At 45.5% G+C, this 12,481-nt stretch overlaps 2 protein-coding genes across 2 annotated transcripts; one reads left to right on the top strand and one right to left on the bottom strand.

Moving 5' to 3' along the window:
• The first annotated feature begins 262 nt into the window (after positions 1-262).
• LOC112346669 lies at positions 263-1,285 on the top strand. Its single transcript, XM_024676160.1, has 3 exons — positions 263-285; positions 436-1,034; positions 1,089-1,285. Exons 1-3 carry the CDS (start codon positions 263-265, stop codon positions 1,217-1,219), a joined length of 753 nt encoding a protein of 250 aa, XP_024531928.1. The 3' UTR covers positions 1,220-1,285.
• Positions 1,286-2,756: 1,471 nt separating this feature from the next.
• On the bottom strand, positions 2,757-4,780 carry LOC9641629 (L-gulonolactone oxidase 3). The gene is made up of 2 exons (XM_002970988.2): positions 3,782-4,780; positions 2,757-3,702 (listed from the first exon to the last, which is right to left on the bottom strand). Exons 1-2 carry the CDS (start codon positions 4,692-4,694, stop codon positions 2,861-2,863), a joined length of 1,755 nt encoding a protein of 584 aa, XP_002971034.1. The 5' UTR covers positions 4,695-4,780; the 3' UTR covers positions 2,757-2,860.
• Positions 4,781-12,481: the final 7,701 nt, after the last annotated feature.

Below are 12,481 nucleotides of genomic sequence, written 5' to 3'. Positions count from 1 at the left end.
AAAGTACAAAATCAAATATATTATTTATTCTACTATAACAGCATTATCTTGATTGTATAGCTTAATATGACTACATAGAATATTAAATGTAGCTTCCTTTCTCTCTCTTGTGGAAGAAGACCAACAGTAATACAAAAACTAAAAGAATATTCCAATACTAAAGAGAATGAATAAAATAAGCAAAGCAATTAGTCTAACCATAATACTAAAGAGAATGAATAAAATAAGAAAGAAAATATAAGGAGCACAAACATAAAACACAATGAGGAAAAACCTAAACCAATCGTAGGTTATATACTTATAAATTATAGCCGTTCATTCACTGGCTAATTATAAAATTATAGTCCTTAACATATCCGTTAACAGCATCTACTAATTAAAATTTAGCGTTAAACATTTAGGGTGCAGAGCTGGGCGTGACTAAGCGCCACGGAGGAAGCAAGGAGTGAGCGTGCTGTATTGTGCATTTCTTCCCAAATTTCTTCTGCGAGCTGTACCACGACACTTCCGCAAACTCGCGCTCCCGAGCCAGTGTCAAGAAGTCCTCTTCCAGAGACGCATCGTCCGCCACCGACAGCGTCACAGACCTCTTCGTCATGGGCTGTACGGAGAACGTCAGCTGGGAAACAGCTCCAAGAACTCCCAGCGAGATCCTGGCGTCGTGGAACAGATCACTCCCCTCCGCGACCGTGACAACTTTAGCAAAGCCTTCGTTCTTGGAGGCCGGAACGACGATTCTCATGGACACGAGGTACTCGTAAGTTCCTCCGCCGCGACCCCAAAGGCTGCTGCCATGGGCCCCCGCGCTCACCATGCCCGCCGGCGACACGCCGTCCCAGGCGATGGTCTGGTGCAAAGTCACGCCTTGCATCGCCAGGAGATCGATAAGCTCGCCAAGCATGATTCCAGGGGGTGTGGAGACCGTCATAGAGCTCTTGTCGACAACGACGCTCGAGTTGGAGTTGAAGCTAGCGGTGCTGATGACAACCCCCCCTGTGTCGGATCCGGAGTTTGGACACGCGAATTTGGTCATGGTATGTGCCTCCCTGCTTACCACTTTGATCTTCTGCTTGCTCTTGACTGCGTAGGCCACGGCGTCGAGGAGCTCGGCCTCGTTGGTCGGGAAGAACGCCTTGGTGATCTTGCAAGGCCTGCGATCTGGCCATGGACCTCTGAGATAGTTCTTGAGCTCGCAGCCACTCGCATCGCATTCTACTAGAGATCTTACAAGATGCAAGTTGAGAGAAAAGAGGAGGGCGAGGAGGACGAACTTCATGATCTCGAGTACTTGGTGGTGAAAGCTCTCAAAGACTTATCGTCAATAAAATGATTTAATAATTAGTATATTGGTGGGTTGACAAACCCTATGTTACTTGGTGGTATGAAAGCAAGAATCAGTCAATGAAGGCCATTTGTCTTTGCGGCCTATCTATCACTGGGAGCACCAATCCTTCAAAATGCTTGTAAAATTCCATCCTGTCACTTCCCGCAAGTAAAGCAATGCAGTCAAGGAGAAAGAAAGATTTGAGTCAAGTAAACCTTGATCAAACTCCACAGTAGAGAAAAATTGAATTTCATAGTTAATGAAATTCAAATGAAACTCTTGTAAAATCTTGAAAAATCAAAAGAGATTGTTAATTACTGAATTAGTATTCTCCTAGAAATGCTAGTGCCTATCAGCGTAGTAATTTCAAGTAACTGGCCTCACTGTAGGGCTTCAAAAATACCATTATTTGGCACATATCGCTTTGCCACATAAGTTGAGATTGCCAATAAAGATTTCATATAATTATATCATATTAATGATTCACAATGAGTGAAATCTCAAATTTCTCTAGTGCAAACAAAGAAGAGGAACATCATCTCCTGCCCAGCTAAGACAACCTATCAAGCATTGGAGATAAAACTCCATAGTTCTACAGGTCATTAAAGTTTTGATGGGTGTGCAATTTAAAGGTTCTTTTATCCCACTCTAAAAACACTTTAAAAATCGGTCATTAGGGCACTAAATTATGTGTTTTTTAGGGTTTCCAAAAAAAATAAAAAATTAGGATAATATTTTTAGTTATTTCCTTTTATTCCTCTTTTCATAATTTGGTACATTTTTTAAAAATTTTCCTCAACAAATTAATGAATATTCTAAATAAACCCTTAAGTTGTACAAACCCCAGATATTCAGGGAGTCTGGGAGAATGCTCGCTCGCAGTTTTTGTTTGATCTAAGTGAGATACTTGATTGGCTTGAGCTGAAGCTATATCATATCTATTTAAAACTGTTTAAATCCACATATAAGTTGATTGTGGGTTCAACTCCACCTTCTTCTTGACTTACCCTCATTGATGCTGACCTGCTACCTCCTTTCAATCTACAGCAAAGAAAAACTCTAGGTAGCTTATTGATAGATATAAATTTAAAATATTTATCTGGATAAACTGTTAAGAATTCCTCAAAGCGGTTAACAAGGTTATAGGACGAACAAGAGCTAGATTGGGCCCAAGAGAGACATTGTGTCACGGGCAACAATGATCGCCCAAGCTGGAGTATTTGGCTGCTGCAAGGGAGATCCTCAATGTGAGAGGACGACAGCCTAGCTCAAGAACAGGAGGATGATCAAGGCCAGAGATTTTTTTCTTGAAGGGGATGCCAGAGATGGACGACTTCTATAGTTAGAGACGTATTGCAGAGGGCAGGCTCAACGAAGAAGAGGAACTGTCTGGAATAATTTTTTTGACTTTTTAACTTGTTGACCTTCTTGATTCTTTAAAAAATATAATCTGATATTTTAAGTATATTCCTTACACTAAAACAATTACTGAGCACATCTCAGACCTGAACAACAAACAAGGAGAAATGATGCATCTTAACTTCTATTGCTACAGACTCTTGCCTCGCGATAAACAAGTCCTGGTCTGCAAAAATATCCTTTGTCTGGAGCACAGTGCCTGGCTTCGCTGCAAACACACAGTCCTTCCAAAGCACATCCATCCTTTGCTGTCACCGGACTTCCTCGGATTCCCAGCACTGAGTCAGACCAATCACTTGAAAACCATCCTTGTGGATCCAACTTCCTCCTAGCCGAAAGAAACTTAGACAAATTCTTCGTCTTCCTTCCAATGTCCCGGAATGCATGCGGCCTGTTCTTCCCGAAGTGTGGCTTCCCGTTATACTTAAACAGTAAAAGCTGCTCTATCTCCTCAGCAACGTCCTCGTACGTCTGTGGTTCCCCTGGCCTCCTGTCTCGGAACGTCATGAACTCAATCTCTGCTGCGTCAGTCTTCGGTCCAAGGTAAGCCTGAGAAGCTTTCAAGTATCTAATGAATAATGTCATGGAAGTGTCAAGCAGACAGAGACGTTCTGGCGACAAGTCTCTCAACTGCTTCACGTCTCGGATAAAGTTGCCAACATCGCTGATGGAGATAGCTATAGAGACGTGGAACCAGAATTGGCCATAAGCACGGAAGTCCCAGCCGCAGACGAGCCTCTCAGACTCCGGAAGAGCCAAATTGGTGGAGTTGCTGTAGGTGTACTGGCAGCCTCCTCGAGCTTGAAACTTGTGGAAGTATCCGACCACAGGGAATCCCGAGAAATGTTGCTGCTGCTCATCATTGAAAAATCCGCCACCCGTGGAAGTAACGGTGTTCACGGTGTTCTTAGCAACGGAGCAGAAGAAGGTTGAATTCCCAATCGCTTCAGCTGCTTCTTCTGGAAAACATTCAATTGTAAGATCAGTCGGAGAGCACGAAAGGAAGGAAAATCCGGGACAGGGATATAGAGGACTGACGGCTCAGTCTTGAACTCCTGGCAGCAGCAGCCTGGACGGTAAGAAACAGAGCTGTAGTCTCAGCGCCATTTCCTGGCACCGAGAGTGGCGCTTTGTCATCGATCCTCGACACAAATTTCTTCTGCGAGCTGAACCACGATACTTCCGCGAACTCGTGCTCCTGAGCCAATGTCAAGAAGTCCTCTTCCAGAGACGCATCGTCCGCCACCGACAGCGTCACAGACCTCTTCGTCATGGGCTGTACGGAGAACGTCAGCTGGGAAACAGCTCCAAGAACTCCCAGCGAGATCCTGGCGGCGTGGAACAGATCACTCCCCTCCGCGACCGTGACAACTTTAGCAAAGCCTTCGTTCTTGGAGGCCGGAACGACGATTCTCATGGACACGAGGTACTCGTAAGTTCCTCCCCCGCGACCCCAAAGGCTGCTGCCATGGCCCCCCGTGCTCACCATGCCCGCTGGCGACACGCCGTTCCAGGCGATGGTCTGGTGCAAAGTCACGCCTTGCATCGCCAGGAGATCGATAAGCTCGCCAAGCATGATTCCAGGGGGCGTGGAGACCGTCATAGAGCTTTTGTCGACAACGATGCTCGAGTTGGAGTTGAAGCTAGCGGTGCTGATGACAACTCCCCCTGTGTCGGATCCGGAGTTTGGACATGCGAATTTGGTCATGGTATGTGCCTCCCTGCTTACCACTTTGATCTTCTGCTTGCTCTTTACTGCGTAGGCCACAGCGTCGAGGAGCTCGGCCTCGTTGGTCGGGAAGAACGCCTTGGTGATCTTGCAAGGCCTGCGATCTGGCCATGGACCTCTGAGATAGTTCTTGAGCTCGCAGCCACTCGCATTGCATTCTACTAGAGATCTTACAAGATGCAAGTTGAGAGAAAAGAGGAGGGCGAGGAAGACAAACTTCATGATCTCGAGTATTTGTTGGTGAAAGCTCTCAAAGATTTATGTATCATTTTCTATCAAAGTCAATTTTTGCCACCTTGACTTGTCAATAAAATCATTTAATAAGTACAAATGCTGTTTATAAGTTGTTACTTTCCAAGAGCGGACAAAATACATAGTGTGAAAGCAAGAATGAAGGCCATTTGTCTTTGCGGCGTAGCTATCATTGGGAACATCAACCAGCCAGCACCAGTCCTTCAAAATGTTTGTAAAATTCCAGGATGTTTCCAATACTGCATCCTGTCTTTGAGCTCCAATTGCCGCTTCCCACACGTATGCAGCCATGGAGAAAGAAAGATTTGGAAATGAGTTAGTGTCAAGTAAGTTTTATCAAACTCCTCACTAAAGAAAAACTGAATTTGAAAATCAAATGAAATTTTTGTGAATTCCTGAAAATTCAAAAACTGATATTCCACATAAGCAATGCTTGGATTGAGAAGTGCTCTAGGGGAAATCAACACCTAGAAATAAGTGCTTAGATTAGTATAGAAATTTCAAGTACTTGGTACCTCAAAATATTTTGTGAATATTAGGGCTTCAAACTTCATTAAGAATACTGTTATTAACTCATCACTGCCCCAAAAGTATTTCACAACGAGTGAAAATGAAAATTTCTAGTGCTAACAAAAAAGAGCATTATCTCCAAGAAAAAATCAAGCCCTAGGTGTAATGCACTTTATTTCTTTTCCTTTAATCCAATTGGAAAAGGGGTAATTGCTTGATGAAAAAGTTTTTAATGGTTATTTTATCCTTATTTATCCCTTAAAGTTCTAAGAATCCACGGTGATAGTATATCTAAATTATAAGTAACCAAAGATAACGACTTAAGAAATTGTCCATGGGGTTCAAATATAAAAGGAAAGGGCCCATAAATAAGAGTGCACCCCCTTTTCCAATAGGTTAAGAGTCTTGGGATATTTGGGGTTAAATGTTATTAAGTTTGAATAATACTGGGTTATGTGACCTCCTAGGAAGTCCAAACTTAGAAGCTTATATTTAGTATCAGAGCGGTCTTGGGTCTGACTCTATTGGTTGGCTAAGGGAATCACACCATATGTTAATTGACATTTAGCTAATCTAGTTTGCTCCTGTTGGGCTCGACCCGAGGGGTAGGGTGTCAAGAGAGCTACGGCTTTGAGCTGGGCTTGACTCGAGGGGTAGGGTGTCAAGAGAGCGGGGCTCTCGGGAGAGCTGCGGTTCTTAGCTTCCATTCACGAGGGTGTGAATTTGCAGGGAAGCGTGGTGGATCGAGAGCTGCGGCTCTTAATTTCCATTCATGAGGGCGTGAATTTGCAGGGAAGCGTGGTGGATCAAGAGTTGCGGCTTTTAACTTCCATTCACGAGGGCGTGAACTTATAGGGAAGCATGGTAGATTGTAAGCAACTAAAGAGAACGATTTGAGAGATAGTCCATAGGGTTCAAATATAAAGGGAAAGGGCCTATAAATAAGAGTGCACCCCTTTTTCTAATTGGTTAAGGGTTTTGGGATATTTGGGGTTAAGCGTCTTTTTTCATCCCATGATCACATACACTACACTCACCCCTCTTTAGAGATGTCAATGTAGTTAAGGGTTTTGGGATATTTGGGGTTAAGCGTTCTTTTTCATCCCATAATAACAACCCTTACTGAGCCAAGGGGAATTAACACGTCCATTTCTGCATTGAATCTACCAATCTTTCCATTGCAACAACTAATCATCCACTATATCGCAGTCCCACAGTAGATACCTTTGTCTATAAATACTTCACACAAAAAGAAGGATGTACATATAAATGCTTAATACTACTATTTCAAATTTAAAGGTAAAAATATATTTGTGCTGAATCTACCAATCCTTCCATTATGTAGACCAGCTATTCCCGTGCCATTTGCTCTAATACCACATGTAGTGCATCTTATCTCTCTCCTCTTAAGCCAACTAAAAAAAGAGCAATGCTTAATGAGAGAGCCTTTAATGGCTATTTTATCCCTATTTATCCTCCAAGGTTCTAAGAATCCATAGTAATATTATATATAAATTTCATTCCATGATCACATGCGCTACATTAGGTTTGCTACTTGATAATTTTACATGTCATTAAAGCTTTCATGGGTGAGATTTTCTCAAAAATATGCCTACTAGGTAACATCCACAAACTTTGGGAGAATGGGAACTCTTTTACATGATTTAAGTGAAAAGAAACTAAAATAAAGCTTATAATATGAGTATTAAAGGATATTCTAAAGATAATTTTGTAACACATGTGATCATGGGATGAGGTTTTAATATATTGTTATAGTTGGAACTTTGGAAGATAAATGGGGATAAAATAGCCATTAAAGGCTCTCTCATCAAGCAATTGTTTTTATTCCAATTGACTTAAGGGGAGAGAAATAAAGTGTGCTATAGCAAATGGTATAAATTCAATTCTCATTAATTAGTGGCTACTTAAAAATATAATATACCCTTGAGCAAAGTATATTCTTATCTCAAATTTGAAATTGTAATAGAAAATTGAATAGCTTGCCAAAGATTGACACTCTTGGCTGGACTGTGTGAGACACAAAATCCCTAGGCCCCAAAGTGGAGCCGGAAGGGCGCCACGTGGTAGTGGCCGAAGCGAGAGCCAAACGAGCGTAACACGTTTGGACCAAAAGCTCCGACTTGAAAAGTCAAGAGCGGGAGTGGAACTCCCAACGAAGTGCTTGAGGAACGAGCACGAAGCGAGCAAAAAGCGAGGCTCCAAAAAGGGACCCCAAAAGGACCAACACATGACACGTGGAAGTGTCCGAGATGGACTCGAGTTGGAGTCCGAAATGGAGTCCGAGAAGGACCCGAGTTAGAGTCCGAGGTGGAGTCCGAGATGGAGTCCGAAATGGACCGAGACGGAGTCCGAGATGGAGTCCGAGATGGAGTCCGAGATGGACCCGAGATGGAGTCCGAGATGGACCCGAGATGGAGTCCGAGATGGACCGAGACAGAGTCCGAGATGGACCCGAGATGGAGTCCGAGATGGACCCAAGATGGAGTCCGAGATGGAGTCCGAGATGGACCGAGACGGAGTCCGAGATGGAGTCCGAGAAGGACCCGAGATGGAGTCCGAGGTCGAGACCAAGACCGGGACCGAGACCGAGACCGAGACCGAGACCGAGACCGAGACCGTGACCGGGACCGAGACCGAGACCGAGACCGAGACCGGGACCGAGACCGAGACAAGGGCCAAGGCCAAGACCGAGCCCGAGTCCGAGTCCGAGTCCGAGTCCGAGTCCAAGTCCGAGTCCGAGTCCGAGTCCGAGTTCGAGTCTGAGAGGGTGAAAGCCCAAAGCGTTCGTCTCCCAGACCCTGGGGGGTTTGGTGAGCTCCAAAAGTATAGTAGGGGGAAGACTGCAGTGGAGCCAGTTTGGCCAGGAAAGGCCAGTTTGGCTCAGGAAGGCCGAACCCAGTGTTGGGTGATGAGCTGCCCACTGGGAAGTCCAAGACTAGAGTGAACACAGACCGACAGGTGGGGTAGCTTGGTGAAGTGTTCAAGAGCCGGCTCTAGTTCCCCCGGGAGATCGACTGGCCGATGCTCCCAGTCCAAGTGTGGGTGGCACTACCTACTTGGATACCTGTCGTGGCTCAATGGAACCTCGCTCTAAGCCCATGGCTAGAGCGCCTAAAGGCGGAAGGCGGGGAGAGTACCCAGGTGGCTCGCGTAAGGCCACGGTGTTCCGAAATGTTGTCCCAAAGGCCCAGACTGTGGTAAGGAAGAGGAGCAGTCCTCTGGGGTAGTGACCAAGGACACAGTCGTGTGGTGAGGAAGTCCTAGAGGACCGTGGGACTTAGTGGTCGGGCCTGTGGGTCTCGATCCAGTGGTAGTGTTGGCAAACACGGTCAAGGGCAGAAAGGGACTTAGTGGGGATTGACAGAGGGATATTGGGGAAGGCTATTCCCCTTGTCGGTGGGCATCCTAAGGATGCTAAGGAGTGGATCTGAGATGACCACTCATGGATGGTTTGCCTAGTCTTGGAGAGCCAAGACTGTGATGCAAGTGGTATTGGACTACCAGTGTGGCGAAGGTGATTGGGCATGGCCTTAGCGTAACGGGCTGCCATGTCGGTGGTACCTTTGAGTGTCGGTCATGGGATCGGACACGTGGAGCACTTGGACCAAGTGCAAATGTTGAGTGGCATGGATGCCATTCTCGGGGCTAGCAAGTCCCAAGTCCTGAATTGGACTTATGGAGGTTGTGAATGAGACTCCTCCAAGTGGTCGGAGGTGTGGTTAAGTGACTAAAGTAGAATGGAAAATTTAGTTGCTTACAGACTGTTGCAGAGGGTAGGCTCAATTGCAATAGTCTAGGCTCAATGAAGTTGGACCACTACCTGGATGATTTTCTATTGACTTCTTGGCGTTTTTTATTCTTTGATTTACTTGAAAATTACTAGAATACTAAAATTATAATTGTGAGTGCATGGAATATGGAAAGGGAATACAGAAATGTGCATATCAATTAGCCCAAAAACCCTAGCTTATATACAGGAGCGAGTGGTCCGGATTGAAACCAATCCGACGGCTACCAAAATCCCACTACGCTAATATTAATATACGGCATCGTAGCCGTACACTTGGCCCTCACATCATCCCCTCCTCTCGGAATAATGGAAGGCCGTCAGGGTTCTCTTATAGATGGGCCGGGATCTGGAGGAACGTCAGGGTTCTCTTGTAGATGGGCCGGGATCTGGAGGAACGTTAGGCGGAGGTATCGGCGGATCTGTAGACGGTACTAACTGCTCCTGATCCCTTTGTATGAAGCGTTTTAACCGCTGCACATGCACAATCTCCGGAGGATCGGCCTGCTGAACGTCATGCCGAACCTCATAAACTTGGGGTCCAACTTGCCGCAACACCCGATACGGTCCTTTCCACTGTGCAAGGAGCCCCTTAGATAAACCGCGTACCGTAAGATGGGGAAAACGGACTAACACCAAATCATCCACTTTGTACTCCGCAGGTTGACGATAATGGGAGTTGTAGCATCGTTGTTGTCCCACTTGTACGTGGCCTAAGTGTTCGGCAGACTCTGCTCGGACAAGTGGAAGAATGCTTGTCAAATATTGATCCCATGACCTAGCATCAGGAGCTCATGGCAATCGCGAAGGTAAACCCAGCTCTGTTGGTAATATTGGATCATGACCATATAGAAGTTTATATGGTGAAGCACCAACAGAACTCTGCACCCCTGTGACATAGGCATACCGAAGAGACGACAAATAACCATCCCAATCCGAATGCTGAAAGTTCACATACTTCGCAATCATCCCCTTGAATGTCCGAACGAGCCGTTCCACCAGACCGTATGATTGTGGATGATAAGCACTTGTAAAAGTGTGGCGTATCCCCAACCGAGATGTCAAAACATGAAATACCTCAGCCATAAATGCAAGACCATTATCCGAAAGAATCCGCTCTGGACAAGAATGCTGGAACACCACTCGATTGAGGAGGAAGTATCCAACAGCAGTTGCAGAGGCGCTAGCAAGAGCACCAACTTCCACCCAATGAGTCAAGTAGTTAGAAGCAATAATAACATACTCATTGCCAACAGTCGATCGTGGAAAAGGTCCCATAAGATCAAACGCCACCAACTCAAACGGACGGGAAACTGCAATTGACTCCAACCGTCCTTCCACAGCACAAGGGGGAGTATTACGAGCTTGGCACCAAACGCAGCTACGCACATACCGGATAATATCACGTCACATCTCCGGCCAATAGAAAGACCTGCGCAGCTTCTCGGTGACACGACAGTGTCCCATATGCCCACCTAGAACAGGAGAATCATGGTAGGCATGGAGAAACTGCGGAATAAACACCGAAGGCACCACCAACCGTAAATGATCATCAGGATCCGGCATTTACATTCTCAATATCGCCTTGAAAATGGCCCCACGAAATAAAGAAGGCCATTTTCAAGGCGATATTGAGAATGTAAATGCCGGAAAGGCAAGTCATTAGCAAGTGATGCAGGATTCTCAAACCCATTTCGAAGCCTTCGAATCCACAGCTCAATTTTTTGAGCCTCGTGAACCTTATCAAGAGAAGGTAGATCTTTCTTTGCACCCTGTGGACACTGAACGTCAAGGACAGCAACCGCCGACGGCACAGAATCCTCATCTAGAAAATCCACAGATGCTAGAACAACAGGTTCGTCAGAAACATGAGAAGTGAGTGGAGAAGGAAGAGGAGCTCAAGAAAGGGCATCAGCATCAGCCATAGAACTCCCTAGGTGATGAACAACATTGAAATTATATATCTGAAGCTTCAAAGCCCATCGAGCCGTACAACCAACCAGGTTCTTCTGCTTCAATAATGAAGTAACAGCAGCATGGTCACCTTCAAGTAACGTCCGAGAACCATGTAGATATGCATGAAGTTTCTCGAAACCCCAGACTGCTGCTAAACACTCCTTCTCCATCGTGGAGTAGTTCATCTCCGCTGGTTGTAATGTACGACTTATGTATGCAATGGGATGGCACTGACTAGGCACACTCGAGCTCTCTTGCATCAACACACCTCTAAGACCGATGTCAGAAGCATCTACGCGCAAAATAAAAGGTCGAGTGTAGTCAGAATATGCCAAAACCGGAGGAGTCGTCAATAGCTCTTTGAGATTCACGAACGCCCACTCACAATCCAGAGACCAGATGAAAGATGACGTTGATGACTTCAGAAATGCTCGCAATGGTGTAGTGCGATCGGAAAGATGATCCACAAAACGACCAAGATACTGTACCTTACCCAAAAAACGTTGCACATCATTCACACACTTCGCAGTAGGGAACTTTAGAACAGCCACAAGTTTGTCAGGATCAACTTGCAAACCCTCACAAGAAATACGGTACCCAAGATAAGTTGTGTCCTTAGACCCAAACATGCACTTTGACCGCTTCAGCTTTAAACCAACGTCACGTAGCCGATCCAACACTTTACAAACATCATGAACGTGCTCCTCCCACATCCCCTCCGAGTGGATCAAGACATCATCAATAAAGTCAATCGTCACCTCTAGCATATCGCAAAGAACCTCGTCCATCATCCGCTGAAAAGTTGCTGGAGCATTGTTCAAACCAAACGGCATCACCAAGAACTCGTACAAACCAAATGGTGTACGAAAAGCAGTCTTAGGAATATCTTCTTCGGCCATCGGTATTTGCCAATACCCAGAAGCAAGATCTAGCTTGATGAACCAACGACTTCGCCCCAGACGATCCAAGAGATCAGCAGTGTGAGGAAGAGGGTACACGTCCAGGATCGTCACTTCATTTAATGGACGATAGTCGATGCAGAAACGAATACTCCCATCAGGCTTTGTCACAAGATGAGGTTCACATGCCCAAGAACTCCGCGATTTTCGAATAACACCCTTCTCCAACATCTCCTTGACGTTTGCATGTAAAATCTTGATCTCCTTAGGTGACCGACGACGAACAGGAACCTTGATTGGACGAGCATCCCCGGTTGAAATGGGATGACGTGTGGCAATCTTGGCCCCAGACGATAGGTCAAAGTCAAAGAGATCAGAATACTCCTTCATGAGCTGGTCAACAGCTGCAACACAAAGATCATCGGAGGGATCGGAAAAGGGAAGAGCAGAACAAGATGGAGACACAAGAGGAAATAGTGGGGGAACAAAAGTAATGGAAGCAAAGATAAAAGTAGAGGGACGAAGAGGTATGGAAGTGAGAGGAATGGATGAAACATAAAGAAGTATGAGATAAGGGGGAGAAG

The sequence above is a fragment of the Selaginella moellendorffii genome, unplaced genomic scaffold, assembly GCF_000143415.4.
Source record: "Selaginella moellendorffii unplaced genomic scaffold, v1.0 SELMOscaffold_16, whole genome shotgun sequence".
Lineage (NCBI taxonomy): Eukaryota > Viridiplantae > Streptophyta > Lycopodiopsida > Selaginellales > Selaginellaceae > Selaginella > Selaginella moellendorffii.
The sequence above is the reverse complement of the archived record's forward strand: the minus strand, read 5'-3'. Positions and strand labels throughout refer to the sequence as shown.

Coding starts and splice junctions, on each gene's coding strand:
- LOC9641629 (XM_002970988.2), bottom strand. CDS start 4,694: ATGAAGTTTGTCTTCCTCGCCCTCCTCTTTTCTCTCAACTTGCATCTT. Junction 3,703..3,781: donor CAGGAGTTCAAGACTGAGCC/GTCAGTCCTCTA, acceptor AATGTTTTCCAG/AAGAAGCAGCTGAAGCGATT.
- LOC112346669 (XM_024676160.1), top strand. CDS start 263: ATGAGGAAAAACCTAAACCAATC. Junction 286..435: donor AGGAAAAACCTAAACCAATC/GTAGGTTATATA, acceptor AGCGCCACGGAG/GAAGCAAGGAGTGAGCGTGC. Junction 1,035..1,088: donor GACACGCGAATTTGGTCATG/GTATGTGCCTCC, acceptor TTGACTGCGTAG/GCCACGGCGTCGAGGAGCTC.